At 45.8% G+C, this 19,519-nt stretch overlaps 1 protein-coding gene across 3 annotated transcripts in view; it reads left to right on the forward strand.

The window, feature by feature from the left end:
- The window catches only part of P4HA2 (prolyl 4-hydroxylase subunit alpha 2), a 263,726-nt gene that overhangs the window by 208,402 nt on the left and 35,805 nt on the right, over positions 1-19,519 (forward strand). For 2 of the 3 annotated variants that reach the window (XM_063928183.1, XM_063928182.1), the window contains exon 12: positions 4,736-4,801. In XM_063928183.1, coding sequence (XP_063784253.1) covers positions 4,736-4,801 — 66 coding nt within the window. Of the gene's footprint in view, positions 1-4,613; positions 4,674-4,735; positions 4,802-19,519 lie in introns of all 3 variants that reach the window. The other variant, XM_063928184.1, reaches the window with a different exon arrangement.

A 19,519-nucleotide genomic window follows, 5' to 3' on the forward strand; every position in this document is an offset into this window, starting at 1 on the left:
CCAGCTGTCCCATGTGTCACTCCTCCTAGCACCCTTCTGTGTTACTCCAGCCAGCTCTCCCATGTGTCACTCCTAGCACCCTTCTGTGTTACTCCAGCCAGCTCTCCCATGTGTCACTCCTCCTAGCACCCTTCTGTGTTACTCCGGCCAGCTCTCCCATGTGTCACTCCTCCTAGTACCCTTCTGTGTTACTCTAGCCAGCTCTCCCATGTGTCACTCCTAGCACCCTTCTGTGTTACTCTAGCCAGCTCTCCCATGTGTCACTCCTCCTAGCACCCTTCTGTGTTACTCCAGCCAGCTCTCCCATGTGTCACTCCTCCTAGTACCCTTCTGTGTTACTCTAGCCAGCTCTCCCATGTGTCACTCCTAGCACCCTTCTGTGTTACTCTAGCCAGCTCTCCCATGTGTCACTCCTCCTAGCACCCTTCTGTGTTACTCCAGCCAGCTCTCCCATGTGTCACTCCTCCTAGTACCCTTCTGTGTTACTGTAGCCAGCTCTCCCATGTGTCACTCCTAGCACCCTTCTGTGTTACTCCAGCCAGCTCTCCCATGTGTCACTCCTCCTAGTACCCTTCTGTGTTACTCCAGCCAGCTCTCCCATGTGTCACTCCTCCTAGCACCCTTCTGTGTTACTCCAGCCAGCTCTCCCATGTGTCACTCCTCCTAGTACCCTTCTGTGTTACTCCAGCCAGCTCTCCCATGTGTCACTCCTAGCACCCTTCTGTGTTACTCCAGCCACCTCTCCCATGTGTCACTCCTAGCACCCTTCTGTGTTACTCTAGCCAGCTCTCCCATGTGTCACTCCTCCTAGCACCCTTCTGTGTTACTCCAGCCAGCTCTCCCATGTGTCACTCCTCCAAGCACCCTTCTGTGTTACTCCAGCCAGCTCTCCCATGTGTCACTCCTCCTAGCACCCTTCTGTGTTTCTCTAGCCAGCTCTCCCATGTGTCACTCCTCCTAGCACCCTTCTGTGTTTCTCTAGCCAGCTCTCCCATGTGTCACTCCTAGCACCCTTCTGTGTTACTCCAGCCAGCTCTCCCATGTGTCACTCCTCCTAGCACCCTTCTGTGTTACTCCAGCCAGCTCTCCCATGTGTCACTCCTCCTAGTACCCTTCTGTGTTACTCTAGCCAGCTCTCCCATGTGTCACTCCTCCTAGTACCCTTCTGTGTTACTCCAGCCAGTTACTCCATGTGTCACTCCTGCTACCACCCTCATATGTCACTTTAGCCAGCACCCCATGAGTCACTCCAGCCAGCTCCCTCCTGTGTTACTCCAGCCAGCTCCCCCTTGTGTCACCACAGCCCCTACAACTCGTGCCATAGCAGCAGTCTCTTATGTGTCCTCTGTTTGCCCGTGAGTGTCTCACCTCTAGTATCTTGCTCCCTCAATTCTCAATGGCCGTAGTGTTGCTGTGTGTCTGGCTGGAGTGCAGCAGTCTAACTGAAAACTACATATGTTATAGGATCACTAGGCATTGGGAGATCATTGTGTGAATATTAAGCGGTTTATGATTGACCTGCACTCAAAATGAATTTGTAGTAGTTAATTATATTGTGGATAGCATTTGTTTTGCTAACTGAAAGATTTTGATTTGGGGACATACCAGATAATATCCTTATTAATGCAAAATGGATATTGGGAGTTAACAAAGTAATAGGTCTCAAAAAGTTGGGTATACTGTACTTATAACATGCTATTTTCAAGGAAATCAGCACGAGAACGATAAGACACAATTGGGAGGCACGGTTCTATTTATTTATTATAACGTTCATTCTTCAACACACACTTCTTTACAACCGTGTTTTAAATATTTTACTGTTTAAATTCCTAATAGATATTTTATTGTGAATAAGTAAAAGTTAGATTTTGACCTTCTGGACTCATTTCCTTTGTCAATTTAAAAAAATATTTACATTTTAAGTACAAATTAATTTGAAAGACATTCAGATTGGTGTATAAAAATGTGTTCATGTTAGTTTTGTTTTAATTGTCTATAAAATCCTTCCAAAAATGTTCAGTACAGGTCAAATTTGGGAGGTTTTCTTGTTTGTTTAAAGCTACACAAAAGTAGACCTTCTATTGCTTGTGTATGAACTTGTAGATTTGCATATGTTGACAGTGGTGCTAAGATTAAAATATATTGCAAGCTGCAAAATTTATATGCATTTTTTTTTCAGTAACCCCACAAAAATATATAACTATTATGTACAATCATTTCTGAGATTACTCTTCTTGCACTGCTATTATGTCCTTGTCAATCTCTGTGCAAATATTGTGATTGGTGGCGGGTGAGGCACGTTGCAGTTGTGCTTTGCTGATAAAATTGTCTGGCTTTAGTATTTTTCTCTTATTAAATATATTTTTCTTAGTTACAATTGATTATTTTCAAAATAAAGTGCAGTTTGCACAACTTCATTGTGTGGTGTTTAGTTAAATCTCCAAATGGGGAAAACCATATGTGCACATTTTCAAGTAATAGTACCTTGAGACCTAGTATCATGGAAAAACAATCAAAAAGTTGTATTTCCCAATTATACATAGTTATATGTATATAGTTATTTAGCATCTATCGGATATCCGTGAAATAAAATAATTATTATTCCACTATATTACTAAATTAAGCCTTGTCACAGTTAAGATCATATAAACTTATACTGTATAAAATAATGTATTCCTTGTTTGGAACGGGTACATAACCAAATCCTGAAAATTGGTCTGATCATAGATAATAAAAACGAGCCAAACATGCTTAAAGAGCTACAGTTGAAGCTTTTGGGCGGTATCCAATTAGCCACGGTAATTTACAGCGACTCATTGACTCACCCGGACTACCTACAGTATAAGCCCGGATTCTGGCACTTTTTTCTTGGATTTTGTTTAGTAATCATTTTTACGTGATCACTGGCGTAGAAAGAAATACGTTTGTGGCTTTCCGCGGATCCTGTGTGTTTTCTGCGTAAACTGGGAATTGGTCACACAAGGAAAAGGGCTATAATTGGGTAGCCCAATAATGACCTTCGGTCATAAATCACAATAAAAGCCTGTTTTTTTGTGCATCCAATTACTGTGGCTAACAGGATACACCCCTTTGTTACATACCACAAGTGCTTAGTGCTCTCCTCTGTTCATATGCAAAACAGTTTACGCTGCTGTAAACATGCCGGATGCTGGGCTTGTACTGCTTTAATAGGCTGAGCAATGGCCGCTTGCTTGCATCTGTTGGTTTTCAGTTGTGGTTAGGTGTTCTTTAAAGCTGACATGACCATTAGGGCCACCATTTTGGCATCTGAGCCAACATTCAATAATGTGTACTCGATAATGATATAACTAAAGCTTGCTATACACCTAAAGATTTATTGTCCGATCTAGCTGGTTGGAACGAAGATCTGGTAATATATGGGAGAAAATGACAGTTGACCAATTAAACGACAAAAACAGTAGTTCAGACAAATTGGTTAAATCAAATGGATTTAACCAGTTTGACAATTTTTGTCTGTTTGCCAGTGTTTGGAAACAAATGCTCAATTGTCATTTGCTCCCATACATTACCTGATTTTCATTCTAACCAACCAGATCTGACAGTTAATCTTTAGGTGTATGGTCAGTTTAAGGGATAATTACTGAGCCCCATTAAGGCACTAGTTAGAAGTTCACCTATAGGCTCCATTATTGTGAATATTGGTCCAGCTGGAAAACTGGCTCAGTGACAATCACATGAGCCTCTTTTGTCAAAAACAAAAAATTCACCCTTCATATTATGTAAGAGGAGGATAGGAAGTGTAACTAAATGCAGATTAGCAACTAATTACTGTAATACTTTTAAACATATGCAGACCATTAAATCATATATTAATAATCACCATATATACATTTTTTCTTTAAAAAGTAAATCCAAAATATACAGCCACAATAATCTGTGATATGATTCAGACACCAGTATCATGTAATACAAGCCCTTCAGTCCAGTAGGATTACTGTAGCTAAATTAGCTATTCCAATCAATATGTAGCATCTCCTAGCATTGAATTTTAAGCTAGAAATATGATCACTCCTACCGAGCGCTGGAGACAACCAGGGTGGTGGCAGCTGACTATACAGCTTGTAAATGACTTAAAGGGAGGCATTGGAATTGCTTTAATAAATTCAGCCAATTAGTGGGATTGCAAAATAAATTCTGAAATTTTCACATCCACATTACGAATGTTAGCAGTAACCTTTCCTGGCTTATTGTGGTTCTAGATTGGCCGTTGTCTCAGGCTAACGCTACAGACATCAGTAAAGCTTAAGATCAGCACTTTTATGTAAATAAATATCAACTCTAGTAACTCAAAAAGGCCCATAAACTTGGCTAGGCTCCTATGTTTTATTCTGTGCATTTTTGCCCTTGTATAACTTGTTTAAGAGGTGTAATCTCACAAATTTGATGTGAACTGCCTTCACCGTGGCATGACTTTTATTTTTTAAATTTTGTATTTGGCTGGACTTTTTATGCAAAGTACAATTGTATTTTGTGTTTCTTACTCAATAACAAATTGTTCATTATTCAATAACAAATTGTTATTCATTTTTATTATAGTACTTAATTTGGGTTAAAGTTATTATCTATTGCAGCGTCCCTTTGACCCCAATCTCAAAACGGATGGAAATAGGCTTGCAACATATCTTAACTATGTAAGTACCTTGGTATCTGTGACCCCTTCAGGTCTGCAGTTCATTTTCATTTAATTTTATAGAGCAAGGAACCTGATGTATTCAAGCGGTTAGGGACTGGCAATCGTGTGGCAACCTTTCTGAATTACGTAAGTATGACCGCTCCAGTAAAACTGGTGTACTTCACAAAACTGGAATACAGAAGAGATTTGCACAGTGATAGACAAAAAAAATTAAATTGTGCACAGGTGGTAAACGTTCAGCATGGCTACCTATCTTTGTGATTGCATGCAACAGATTTACACAGAGAATAGGCACAGTCACCGAGAAAAGTTTTATGAATCTTCAAGAGGTGAACAAATGTTAAAATACACAGAATCTCTTATAGGTCCCATGTTTCACAAGGGATGCTAGCAGTCATGTGACCGATCCCGGAATCTCGACAATACTCAGGAGACCAGTGCTAGAACACTTCTTTACCAAACCCAGCCTAATCTCATCCTAACACTATGTTCCACGCTCCCTGTCTACTCCATCTGTGTCACCCGTCTGTCTGTCTGCCCCTCCCCTTTAGAATGTAAGCTCTCAAGAGCAGGGTCCTCAACCCTCATGTGCTTATCCTTTGCTTATTTAAACCATCTTCAACAGCACCAAATCCTGCGGGTTTCTGCCACCCTGATACTTATGTCCGTGTCATCTGCTGATGTAGCTATGTTTAGTTACCCTGTACTTGTCCTGTGTTGTCTTCAACTATAAGTCACTATTTTCCTGTTTTGATTGGTTAGATATAGCCATACTCATCTTTGATGCGATGCTGCAAGACTGCTTTCTGCATGGCGCGCTGGGCTTTGACTATTGACAGCCAGCAATCGCTCCATTAACTCCTTTATTTCCATTAGGAATTTTAGAGATGTGCACCGGAAATTTTTCGTGTTTTGGATTCGGTTCCGTGGCAGTGTTTTGGATTCGGACGTGTTTTGGCAAAACCTCCCTGAAATTTTTTTGTCGGATTCGGGTGTGTTTTGGATTCGGGTGTTTTTTTTCAAAAACCCCTCAAAAACAGCTTAAATCATAGAATTTGGGGGTAATTTTGATCCTATAGTATTATTAACCTCAATAACAATAATTTCCACTCATTTCCAGTCTATTCTGAACACCTCACACCTCACAATACTATTTTTAGTCCTAAAATGTGCACGAGGTCGCTGGATGACTAAGCTAAGCGACCCAAGAGGGCGGCACAAACACCTGGCCCATCTAGGAGTGGCACTGCAGTGTCAGACAGGATGGCACTTAAAAAAATTGGCCCCAAACAGCACATGATGCAAAGAAAAGAGAAAAAGAGGTGCACTGTGGTCACTGGATGGCTAAGCTAAGTGACACAAACACCTCTATCTCACAGGAATTATTCGTTCTAATCAATGGTATTATTGGTCCAAATCACTGGAAGAAAATGACAAAATCACTGGAATTATTCGTTCTAATGAATGGTATTATTGGTCCAAATCACTGGAAGAAAATGACAAAATCACTGGAATTATTTGTAAACATTTGTAGAAAGTCGCTGCTTTCTGATTACAGAAATGCTCAGATATTCCTGCGAATCCACAATCGTTGTTTGAGAACCGTTGTTTGTTATCTTTCCCTTACAAAGGAATAAACCACTTTCCAAGAAGACTGACGTTTTTGGGATTATGGAGACATAATGTTTTTGAATGTAAATCCTAAAGCAGGTGGTGTATTAGAGCAAAAGAGTGCAAGAGACCAGACATGCAGTTTCTGAAATATTATGACAAAATGTTACTGTATTTCATAAGCACTCATTCCTAACTCTGCTAAGTACTGTTTGGTATACTGTATCTGGCTTCCATGAGGTAGTTGTCCATTATTTCAGCTTCCTTTGACCTTTTTGAAAGTGGTAGAAGTTATCGATTCTTTTTTTTTTTTTTTTACCCTATTTTTAATTTTCTCCTGCCATAGCCCAGTAAAATGTTGCAATGTTAAGTATTGACTTGTGCCTTCTGGGGGTCCACTTCTTCACCAAACCCAACCAAATCTCATCCTAACCCTCTGTTCCACGTTCTCTATGTACCCCATCTGTGTCACCCATGTCTGTCTACCCCTCCCCTTTAGATTGTAAGCTCTCACGAGCAGGGCCCTCTTCCCTCATGTGCCTATCCTTTGTCTTACTTTAATAATCTTCAACTGTGCCACATCCAGCAGTCTTCTGCCACCTGATACTTATTCCAGTGTCATCTGCTGATGTAACTATGTGTATTTACCCTGTAAGTTGCTGTTTTCCTGTTTGATTATTTATGTACTCTGTAATTGGGCGCTGCAGAACCCTTGTGGCGCCATATAAATAAAGGATAATAATAATATAGGGTGTATAATCCCCAGGTGTATCTCACACATCACACAGTACAGTATATAGGGTGTATAATCCCCAGGTGTATCTCACACATCGCTCAGTACAGATTACAGGATGTATAATCACCAGGTGTATAACACAAGTTACACAGTACAGTATACATACTGGTCACAACAATGCAGCAGATATTGAGCACTGATCAGGATACTAGAAGTGACACAGAGCTGCAAGATAGAGCAATGGCCTACTGTACTGTACTATATATGTTTACTGCTGGTCACCAAAATGCTGCACTGTCCTACTATATATACTGCTCACAATAATGCAGCACAGATATGGAATGGATACTTGCAGTGACACAGAGCTGCAAGATACAGCAATGGCCTACTGTACACAACTATATACTGTTGGGTCACCAAAATGCTGCACTGTAATACTATATATACTGCTCACAAAAATGCAGCACAGATATGGAATGGATACTTGCAGTGACACAGAGCTGCAAGATACAGCAATGGCCTACTGTACACAACTATATACTGTTGGGTCACCAAAATGCTGCACTGTAATACTATATATACTGCTCACAAAAATGCTGCACAGATATGGAATGGATACTTGCAGTGACACAGAGCTGCAAGATACAGCAATGGCCTACTGTACACAACTATACTGTTGGGTCACCAAAATGCTGCACTGTAATACTATATATACTGCTCACAAAAATGCTGCACAGATATGGAATGGATACTTGCAGTGACACAGAGCTGCAAGATACAGCAATTGCCTACTGTACTGTACTACTATAAGTATAATTATATACTGGTGGTCCCCAGTCCCCACAATAAAGCACACTGAGCACAGATATTTGCAGCACACTGAGCACAGATATGGAGCGTTTTCAGGCAGAGAACGTAGATATTTTCAGCACACTGAGCACAGATATTTGCAGCACACTGAGCACAGATTACGGAGCTTTTCAGGGAGAGAACGCAGCCACGTGCTCTCCGTTTAGTCTCCAATGCACGAGTGAAAATGGCGACGACGCGCGGCTCTTTATATAGAATACGAAACTCACGAGAATCCGACAGCGGGATGATGGCGTTCGGGCGCGTTCCGGTTAACCGAGCAAGGCGGGAAGATCCGAGGCTGCCTCAGAACCATGTAAAATGGGTGAAGTTCGGGGGGGTTCGGATCTCGGAGAATTATAGGAGCGATCGCCAGCTGCAAATAGTCCCATCCCGGCACGCCACGCAGAAAGCCGTTTTGCAGTATGCAGCAAAGATGAGTATGGCTACATCTGTATGTACTCTGTAATTGGGCGCTGCAGATGCCTTGTGGCGCCATATAAATAAAGGATAATAATAATACCAACAGCCAACATCCCGAAGGTAAGTATCATGGCTTGATTTATGGTTTAAGACCGGGAGGGGGGGGGGATTACCCCCTCCAATGTCGGGATTGCCGGAGAACCGACCACCGGTATTTCATACCGAACCACACAAGCCCTATAGAAGCAGTGGAGCTATATGGTGGACTCCGGCCTAGGAGAGTGCATGGCGCAGTATAACGCTGAACTAGTATGCCATGTTAATCAATTTGCTTAGTTTTACAGGCCACAGTTTTGCAGTTCTGCTGGCTGTCCTGGAAATCAAGGAGACTAAAAATGTATTCGTTCGGGGCGTGGCCACGGCAGCACAGGAGTAGGAAGCAGATCCCGGGAGCTCCCTGGATATAATATCCTTATCTAACATCCTGATACCCTCTGGTGTGCTAAACCACCCTGTTTCCCTTCCCTGCGCTGCAGGGCACCGGCGGGCGACTTCCCCGCTCCCCCTGAGGTCTGTACGGCTGCGGTGGCACACTTCCGGACCCGCGGCCTATATCTTCTCCGGATCCCCGGCCTAAATTTTGGCGACCCCCGGCCGCGCCGTGCCCGGAGCCTTGGAGGCGGCCCGCTGTCACCGCTGGACACCGCGGAGAGCTGTGAGGACGGCGGCTGGTTCCCCTCTCGAATGTGGGCTGCAATCTGTGGCCCCGAGCACCAGCTGCACACTTCCGGACCCGCGGCCTATATCCTCTCCAGATCCCCGGCCTAAATTTTGGTGTCTCCCGGCCGCGCCGTGCCCGGAGCCTTGTAGGCGGCCCGCTGTCTTCGCTGGACGCCGCGGAGAGCTGTGAGGACGGCGGCTGATCCCCCTCTTGATTGTGGGCTGCAATCTGTGGCCCCGAGCACCGGAGCACACCCAGCAGCTCCTGGAAGGGATAGGTGGGCATTGTATCTGGCGGCCATTTTGTGAACAGCTGCATGGACGGCCCCATTGTTTTGGACTGCTGCTCCAGGACATAGAGGGGATATTATTATTCTCATTTAAAGGCTGCCTGGTCTGCAGCTGGTGAGTGACTTTTACCTCCTGGGATTACTGTATACACTGCCTGCATCTGCTATCTCATTTTACATACTGAAAGACTGCATCGCTCCTGATGTCCCCTATACTCTGAGACGCAGCCAATACCTTCTTTTATATCTGCCTACCACTCAGACGACCAGCTGTGGATATATCTCTACTTGCTACCACCCTAAAAATGTATTACTGCTGTCTCCTTCTATATTTCTGACCTAAGAATATACCGGAGTGTTTATTACTACCTATTGCCCGCCATGGTTCGCGACGGCCAGCGCACGGCGGCGGCGAAGCTGGAGAAATTTGCCAGACAACCTAATCCTCCTAACATGCGGGCCTCGCAGGCTGCAGCACAGGGGGCCTCTCCGTCCCACTCCTACTCCCCATCTGCTACAGCTGCTGATTCCCCTAACACACCCACAGCTCCATCCCTTCAACAAGTGCTGGAGGCAATAGTGGGGTCGGAGCAGCGTCTTTCAGATAAGATGGAGAAAGTACAGTGTGACCTCTCGCTGCTTCGGCAGGATGTCCAGCGCATACGAGAGAGAGTGGGAGAGGCAGAAACCCGTGTCTCGAATCTGGAGGATATGTGCGGTCCTATGAAACAATCCATTTCCACGGTAACCCAACAAGTAACATCCCTTCAATCCAAGTTACTAGACATGGAGGGTAGGCTGCGTAGAAATAACGTGCGTTTTGTGGGTCTGCCGGAGAGGGAGGAAGGATCCCAACCTGAGGTCTTCCTAGAGTCGTGGCTTAAGGAACTGTACGGCGCTGAATCCTTCACGGCACAGTTTACGGTGGAGCGTGCACATCGGATACCATCTCGTCCTATACCTCCTGGCGCCCCACCGCGCACCTTCATCGCCAAATTTCTGCATTATAGGGATCGGGACTCGGTCCTCCGGTTGGGACGCACAAAAGGCCCCCTTGTCAGGAATGGAGTTACTGTGTCTGCTTTTCCTGATTTTGCTGCGGACGTCCAGAAGGATCGAGCCCAGTTTATGCCAATTAAGAGACGCCTCAGAGACCTGAACCTCTCATACTCTACCTGAACCTCTCATACTCTATGCTATTTCCCTCCCGGCTCCGGGTAGTAGCGGACGGGGAAACCAAATTCTTCAATTCCCCCAGAGAGGCGGCCCAATGGCTGGACAGATATGCACCAGGAGCGCGCCAGCTAGCCCCGGACTGAGGCCCTGCACAACCTAACCTTTGGGTGGGATCACCGGAGGCCTTTACCCATTGTCCAGGGAGCCCCCCCTTGTAGTTGGTGGCTCAGGACTGTTATTACCCTTGCTCGCTTGTTTTGGTTGAGGGCTTTGCCTGAAATTAGCTTTTGAGAGTTGGGTTCGATTGTTTGGGATCTAAGTATGCCGGAGTTAGGGGTGGTATACGGGGAGGGAGGGAGGGAGGGAGAGGTCAACGAACAGCTGGTTGCTATTCCCTCTGCAAGTTTTTTTTTTCTATAGTTTGTTATGTTCGATGCATTGGATACTGTTGTTTATGTTTCAGGGATTGAGTAATATAGCACTGTTCTTGCCCGTACTAGAAATTTCCAGGAATATTCCCTGGGTTGTTCCTCTAGGTTATTACATAGCATATTACCAGGTCTATGGCTAATTTGAAAATCCTGACATGGAATGTTCGAGGTTTAAACAATAAGATAAAACGTTCCTTAGTTTTAACTACACTTCGGAAATATGGCCTGCGAGACTCACTTGGAAGGGAATAGGTTACTGTCACTTAGAAGACCCTGGGTGGGCTGGGCCTATCACGCTTCTCACTCCTCTTCCTCCAGAGGTGTGTCAATCCTGATAAGGAAATCGGTCCAATTTGAGTTAGTGTCGGTCAAGACTGACCATTACGGTCGCTTTGTGTTCCTTGACTGCAGACTAAGTTCCCAACCCTACTACATACTGGCGGTTTATATCCCCCCCCCCCCCTTCTCATACGATGTGCTACAGCAGGCCGCTTCATTCATAGCCTCCTCTCCAGACACCCCGGTAGTTTGCTTGGGTGACTTTAACAATGTTATTAACTTAGCTTTAGATAGATGGCGCCCTCCGCTGGCTGCTGTGGTGCGCTCCAGTCCTACTAAATTTGCTGATTTTCTAAATAATTTGCAGTGGGTGGATGTGTGGAGGGCTAGGCACCCTACTACTAGCCAGTATTCATGCTTTTCTGGCACGCATGGTTCGTTCTCCAGAATCGACCTGACCCTGCTGTCCCCCGTCCTTCTCCCCAGGGTGGTTTACGTCCGATACGAGGCCCGGGGTATTTCTGATCACTCCCCTATGGTGTTGACTCTCGCTATGGTGAGTCAGAGGGGTCAATCATATTGGAAACTTCATCCTTCCTGGCTATTACAAATGGGTGACTGCTCTGACCAGGTGACTCAGTGGGAGGGCTATTTTAATGACAATGTGGGCTCGGCCCCGGGAACGGTGGTCTGGGATTCGTTTAAGGCCTTCCTAAGGGGTACGTATATTAGACGCATATCTGCCCTTAAAACGTCCTGCAGGGAAAGAGAGAGAGCCCTTGAGAGTGACGCCAGAGATTTGGAATCTAGATACTTGGTGGATGGCACCCCTGCGCTGAAGGTACGCTGGCTGGCGGCTCAGTCGGCGTGGGTGGCTCATCTGTCTAATAAAAACTCGCGCTCGCTTTTATTTCAGGCTACTAATATTTATATGCAGGGCGATAGGCCAGGTGGCCTGCTGGCTCGCCTGGTGCACAGTGACCGCCCGGGATCTACTATTGCACAGATGACCGGTAGCGATGGCTCCCTCGTGAACACCACACCGGAAATTGCGCAGCTATTCCGCTCTTACTATGCTGAGGTCTACAGTTCACAGCTGGTAGACTCGGCATCAGACATCTCCGCTTACTTAAGAAATATTCCCCTACCCACACTCTCCTCGGAGGCCTCTGAGGTGTTGGAGGCACCCTTGACTCTGGAAGAGGTAACGACGGCTATTGGCTTGTCTCCCAGCGGCAGGGCACCGGGTTATGACGGCATCCCCTCAGAGGTATACAAGACCCACATTGATTTCTTTGGTCCTCGGTTTCACGCCCTATATTCTGATATATTTGTGAATGATCAACTTCCCCGCTCTATGGCGGAGGCGGTTATTATAGTGATCCCGAAGCCCGGAAAGGACCCTAAATCCCCAGAATCCTATGGACCGATATCATTGATTCCTACTGACGCTAAGATCCTGGCAAAAATTTTAGCTGTTCGACTTAACACAGTAATTACCTCCATTATCCACTCCGACCAAACTGGCTTTATGCCAGGGATGTCCACTTCTGTAAACCTACGTAGATTATATACCATTTTACAAGTCCCGCATGACTCTCCCTCCGATTCGGTAGTGGTCTCACTGGATGCCGCTAAGGCATTTGACAGTATTGAGTGGTCCTATCTATGGGAAGTCATGACAAGTATGGGATTCGGACCAAATTTTATAAGATGGGTTAAACTACTTTATCAGAACCCGACCGCCAGGATCTCAGTGAATGGCTATGTATCTCCCTCGTTCCGCCTGTATCGCGGGACCAGACAGGGATGCCCTCTGTCCCCAACCCTGTTTGCCCTGGCCATCGAGCCTTTAGCCTGTCTAATAAGGTCTCATCCGGGTATAGTGGGCATTCATACCGGCCCTCGAGAGGACAGGATTGCCCTCTACGCTGACGACATGCTGCTGTTTTTGCAGGATTACACCAGGTCTATGCCCACGTTGTTGCAATTGATTGAGGAGTTCGGTGTATTTTCAGGCCTTCATATTAACTGGTCTAAATCCTTCATTATGCCTGTGTTTGCCCCCCCCCCCCCCCTGCTGCTCCTAAAGTCTCCTTGCCGCTATGTTGGACGGCGAAATTTAAATATCTTGGGATTCAGGTAACCAATGACCCCTCTGACTTTACACCTTTGAACCTTGATCCAATCATGCAACAGGCTGCTCGTAAAACTAAGACTTGGTGTAAGCTTCCATTGACTGTATCTGGCAGGGTCAGCCTCGTGAAAATGATATTGCTACCTAAGATTCTATATGTGGTCCTTCAATCCCCTGTATTTATTCACCCATCCTTCTTTAGAAAACTGAATAGTGTCCTGTCCTCTTTAATATGGGCTAATAAACGTCCTAGAATACAGCTGAACACGCTCACCAGGCTGCGCTGCGACGGAGGTCTGGCTTTGCCAAACTTTCAGATGTACTACTATGCCGCTCAGCTGACACATATTAGTACATGGGTGCAGGATACTGGCGTCACTTCTCTACACTGGGTATTTATCCAATGCTACTTCCCCGACTTGTCTCCCCTGCAGGTGTTGCTGAGTGGGAGCTTGGCCCGGTTCCTTCCTCCCCTTATATATCAAGCCATGAAGGTGTGGCAGGCACTACGAATTCTTTGGAAATTTGATGGATTGGACCCGGACACCCCCCTCTGGTACTCTAAATGGCTCCCTGAACTATATGCGCTCGAGGGAAGGGAGGTTTGGGCCCCTAAATTGGTAGTTTCTTTAAATCATCTCTATACGGATAATACACTTAAATCCTTCCAACAATTGAAAGATGAGTTTGATTTACCTAACTCCTATTTTTTTAGATACCTCCAACTTAGACACGCTTTGCAGTCCCAATTCGCCACTTCCCCTCCTCAGATCAGATCATATCATTCCCCATTAAGACCTTTGTAAGTAAGCTGGGTCGGGCTAAGATGATTTCCCATGCTTATGGTTACCTACTCACCAAACTGCATACAGACCCATTGACGCGTCTCCGTGTCAAATGGGAAGAAGATCTGGGCCCCATAGATGAGGAGAACTGGGCCCTGGCTTTGGAAACTCCGAGCAGGGTTACCAAATCCATCAGATTTCAACAAATACAATACTTCCTTTTGCACAGAATATATATGACCCCGGTCGGACTGGCTAGACTCGGGACGGGCCGTGCGGGCGGCTGCCCTAAGTGTGGGATGACTGCAGGTACTTTTTGGCATCTTCTTTGGGACTGCCCGGAGCTGCGGGCTTTCTGGTCGGGGGTCGGGTCGATTCTGGTGAACACGGGGGTGGACGAGGCCATGCTCACTCCGCAATTTTGTATCCTAGGAATGGGAGGACCTGACTTTATGTCTAGTACAGAGGGCCTCTATGCTCGCAATATGTGTGCAATGGCGAAGGTGTGCATCGCGAGGCTATGGATGGCCCCCAAGGGCCCTACACTCCCCGCTTTTAAGGCCCTAATAAACGACACTGTTTTCAAGGAACGATACATTTATATGAAGCATAATGCCTCCGATAAATTTGATAGAATTTGGTCTCCATGGCTGGACTCCGTATACTCCTTGCCAGACCCTATAACTTAGTGGCACTAGGGTTGCTAATGGGTCCTGGAATTGTTAATATATGATTTCTTTAGGGCTATAGGCTTCCCTCTCACCCAATGGGTTGTGTATGAGAGGTTGGCTCTATGCCCAGCTAGACAGGGTAGGATATAGAATGCTAATATCCTCCAAGGTGTCCTCTTCCCCCTATTAATTTTTTTTATTCATTACATTTTTTTTATTTTTTTTTGGTTCTTGGTTGATATTTTCTCTTTGAAGAGATTCACCCGGACAAGTTGTCCGTAAGAGTTGTTTTTTGGTTGTTTTTTCTTAATTGGGGAGAAAATCCAAAACTAAGTATAATGAGAGTTCTTGAATACTAGAATGCACGGATTATGCAAGATATCGGTATAAATAAATGTACATACCTAGGCGCCTATGAACGTATGACATAATATCTTAATGAGCCGAAAATGAATGTTGTTTCTCGATGTTGACATGTCTTTATGTGTATGGTATGTTACTGATATGCAATGTCCATGTGCAAACTAATCTCCTTCGAAATAAAAATACTTTATTTAAAAAAAAAAAATGTATTCGTTCATTTCTCTTATGGCACTTTATCCCACATTCAGCGAGACCTTTCCCCTGCGCTTCAAAACATGAAATGTTACCTGAAAACCCCGTCTTTCACATACTTTACCACATAATTTATGACTTCTTCAAACTCCTCACCTTCATATACAAGGCCCTCCCTAACTTCACTGCTCCCTACATCTCCAGCCTCATCTCCTTACATACTCTTTCCCTCCCACTCTGGTTAGCCAGTGACCGTCGCCTCTCCTCTATCCTGGTTACTGCATCTCATGCTCAAATCCAAACTTTTGCCTGTGCGGCCGCCCTTCACTGCAGCGAGCTTCCACGCTCCATCAGAGGTCTCCTTGACCCTGCATGGTTTCAAATATGCACTGCAAACTCACCTGTTCATCAAATCATACCTTTCCACCACATAACTTTTGTCACCAGGTTGTTTGCCCCACCCTCCTACCTCAGTCATCTCTACCTTGCCTACTTCTTGCCATCGGTCAGTCTCCCTTCTCCTCTAGATTGTAAACTCCTAGGAGCAGGGTCTTCCTTCCTCCTGTTTTCACAGCTCTCTTCTCTAGTACTTCCGTGACAGCCTTCACCTACTCTGCGTCCATTTAGCCTTGAATTCCTCACACTCACAACTGTTTGTCTCTTCCAGCGGCTATACTCCTGCTATTCGCGTTGTCAATATTGGAGACAGGTTCCACCCTTCACTGATTACTCCCTCACTCAACTTGCTTCCCAGCTTTATTGTGTACTGAGAATTATACAGTAATGCTAATTGTTAACTGTGCTCTGATTATGTCTTGGTTACTGTAATGTTATACAATGTTCTCTGTACACTGTACTGTCCTACTGTTGCCGTATATGTACAGTGCTGCACACTTACACTGTACACTTGTGGTGCCTTATAAATAACTTCCACTTGTCCTCTCTCACACTGAGTACTGTCATTGTGCTGTACAGGACCACTGAGGCATATGACCGGCCCATGTGCTATAGAGGGGTCATGACCAGACACAGGGGTGTGGCCATGCCCACTTGTTTAAACTTGTACTGTTGCGTGCAAAGAATGGGGACATTCCTCCTCCTCCTCCTCCTCCTCCTCCTCCTCCTCCTCCTCCTCCCTGAATGGCCTGGATCCTCCAGACAAGCTGGGGCCGGGTAATAAAAACCTAGCCCACTCTACTCCTCCCTCCCCCTTTTGTCTGTGTTGTGTCCCCTCTAAGCTAGAGCTGCAGCCCCTACTTTCTGCACGTTCTTCTGTTCGACAGCAGGATGTATTGTTATAGCATGCATGTAACTGCATGCTGTCGTTCATTGCATTGTCGCATCTGATGTGCTGCACATAAGAGAAGATGCGATGAACGAACACCGTGCATGCGCAATCGGGCTTACACACTATATGATGTGTGTGTGTGTTTGCCACACCTGTAAAACTTTGCAGAACGTAGCTCATAGGCTGCAGTGGCTAACATCATCTGAAAAAGGCGATAGCTACTGGGGCCAAGGTCCGGGACCCATATAAACATATGGGGGCTGGTTTTGTATGAGATGTGCTACTTCTGTGTACTGTTATAAAGCGACTGCAAGCGCTGATCTGGTCTGGTCTCTTAGAACTATGCCTTTCCGACAGACGACTGGACCCTGTATCTGCAAGTGCATACACATTTGCATGATGCAGGGGACGACGGCGCAATCTAAAATGCCATGCTGCAATCGGCATCATTAGGGATATCTTCTGGTTGATCCTGCAGCTGGGTTACCTGTAACTATGGGAGCGCACACACTGCTTGATATGCACGATATGACATTCTGATTCGGCTGCAAGTGACATAGTGCCGATATGGGCGTAGTGTGTATCCACTAGGGATGTGCACTTGAAATTTTTCGGGTTTTGTGTTTTGGTTTTGGGTTCGGTTCCGCGGCCGTGTTTTGGGTTCGACCGCGTTTTGGCAAAACCTCACCGAATTTTTTTTGTCGGATTCGGGTGTGTTTTGGATTCGGGTGTTTTTTTCAAAAAACCCTAAAAACCAGCTTAAATCATAGAATTTGGGGGTCATTTTGATCCCAAAGTATTATTAACCTCAAAAACCATAATTTCCACTAATTTTCAGTCTATTCTGAATACCTCACACCTCACAATATTATTTTTAGTCCTAAAATTTGCACCGAGGTCGCTGGATGACTAAGCTAAGCGACCCTAGTGGCCGACACAAACACCTGGCCCATCTAGGAGTGGCACTGCAGTGTCACGCAGGATGGCCCTTCCAAAAAACACTCCCCAAACAGCACATGACGCAAAGAAGAAAAAAAGAGGCGCAATGAGGTAGCTGTGTGAGTAAGATTAGCGACCCTAGTGGCCGACACAAACACCTGGCCCATCTAGGAGTGGCACTGTAGTGTCACGCAGGATGGCCCTTCCAAAAAACACTCCCCAAACAGCACATGACGCAAAGAAGAAAAAAAGAGGCGCAATGAGGTAGCTGTGTGAGTAAGATAAGCGACCCTAGTGGCCGACACAAACACCTGGCCCATCTAGGAGTGGCACTGCAGTGTCACGCAGGATGGCCCTTCCAAAAAACACTCCCCAAACAGCACATGACGCAAATAAAAATGAAAGAAAAAAGAGGTGCAAGATGGAATTGTCCTTGGGCCCTCCCACCCACCCTTATGTTGTATAAACAGGACATGCACACTTTAACCAACCCATCATTTCAGTGACAGGGTCTGCCACACGACTGTGACTGAAATGACGGGTTGGTTTGGACCCCCATCGAAAAAGAAGCAATTAATCTCTCCTTGCACAAACTGGCTCTACAGAGGCAAGATGTCCACCTCATCATCATCCTCCGATATATCACCGTGTACATCCCGCTCCTCACAGATTATCAATTCGTCCCCACTGGAATCCACCATCTCAACTCCCTGTGTACTTTGTGGAGGCAATTGCTGCTGGTCAATGTCTCCACGGTGGAATTGATTATAATTCATTTTAATGAACATCATCTTCTCCACATTTTCTGGAAGTAACCTCGTACGCAGATTGCTGACAAGGTGAGCGGCGGATCTAAACACTCTTTCGGAGTACACACTTGTGGGAGGGCAACTTAGGTAGAATAAAGCCAGTTTGTGCAAGGGCCTCCAAATTGCCTCTTTTTCCTGCCAGTATAAGTACGGACTGTCTGACGTGCCTACTTGGATGCGGTCACTCATATAATCCTCCACCATTCTTTCAATGGTGAGAGAATCATATGCAGTGACAGTAGACGACATGTCCGTAATCGTTGGCAGGTCCTTCAGTCCGGACCAGATGTCAGCATCAGCAGTCGCTCCAGACTGCCCTGCATCACCGCCAGCGGGTGGGCTCGGAATTCTGAGCCTTTTCCTCGCACCCCCAGTTGCGGGAGAATGTGAAGGAGGAGATGTTGACAGGTCGCGTTCCGCTTGACTTGACAATTTTGTCACCAGCAGGTCTTTGAACCCCAGCAGACTTGTGTCTGCCGGAAAGAGAGATCCAAGGTAGGTTTTAAATCTAGGATCGAGCACGGTGGCCAAAATGTAGTGCTCTGATTTCAACAGATTGACCACCCGTGAATCCTTGTTAAGCGAATTAAGGGCTCCATCCACAAGTCCCACATGCCTAGCGGAATCGCTCCCTTTTAGCTCCTCCTTCAATGCCTCCAGCTTCTTCTGCAAAAGCCTGATGAGGGGAATGACCTGACTCAGGCTGGCAGTGTCTGAACTGACTTCACGTGTGGCAAGTTCAAAAGGTTGCAGAACCTTGCACAACGTTGAAATCATTCTCCACTGCGCTTGAGACAGGTACATTCCACCTCCTATATCGTGCTCAATTGTATAGGCTTGAATGGCCTTTTGCTGCTCCTCCAACCTCTGAAGCATATAGAGTGTTGAATTCCACCTCGTTACCACTTCTTGCTTCAGATGATGGCAGGGCAGGTTCAGGCGTTTTTGGTGGTGCTCCAGTCTTCTGTACGTGGTGCCTGTACGCCGAAAGTGTCCCGCAATTCTTCTGGCCACCGACAGCATCTCTTGCACGCCCCTGTCGTTTTTTAAAAAATTCTGCACCACCAAATTCAAGGTATGTGCAAAACATGGGACGTGCTGGAATTTGCCCAGATTTAATGCACACACAATATTGCTGGCGTTGT

The sequence above is a fragment of the Pseudophryne corroboree genome, chromosome 6, assembly GCF_028390025.1.
Source record: "Pseudophryne corroboree isolate aPseCor3 chromosome 6, aPseCor3.hap2, whole genome shotgun sequence".
Lineage (NCBI taxonomy): Eukaryota > Metazoa > Chordata > Amphibia > Anura > Myobatrachidae > Pseudophryne > Pseudophryne corroboree.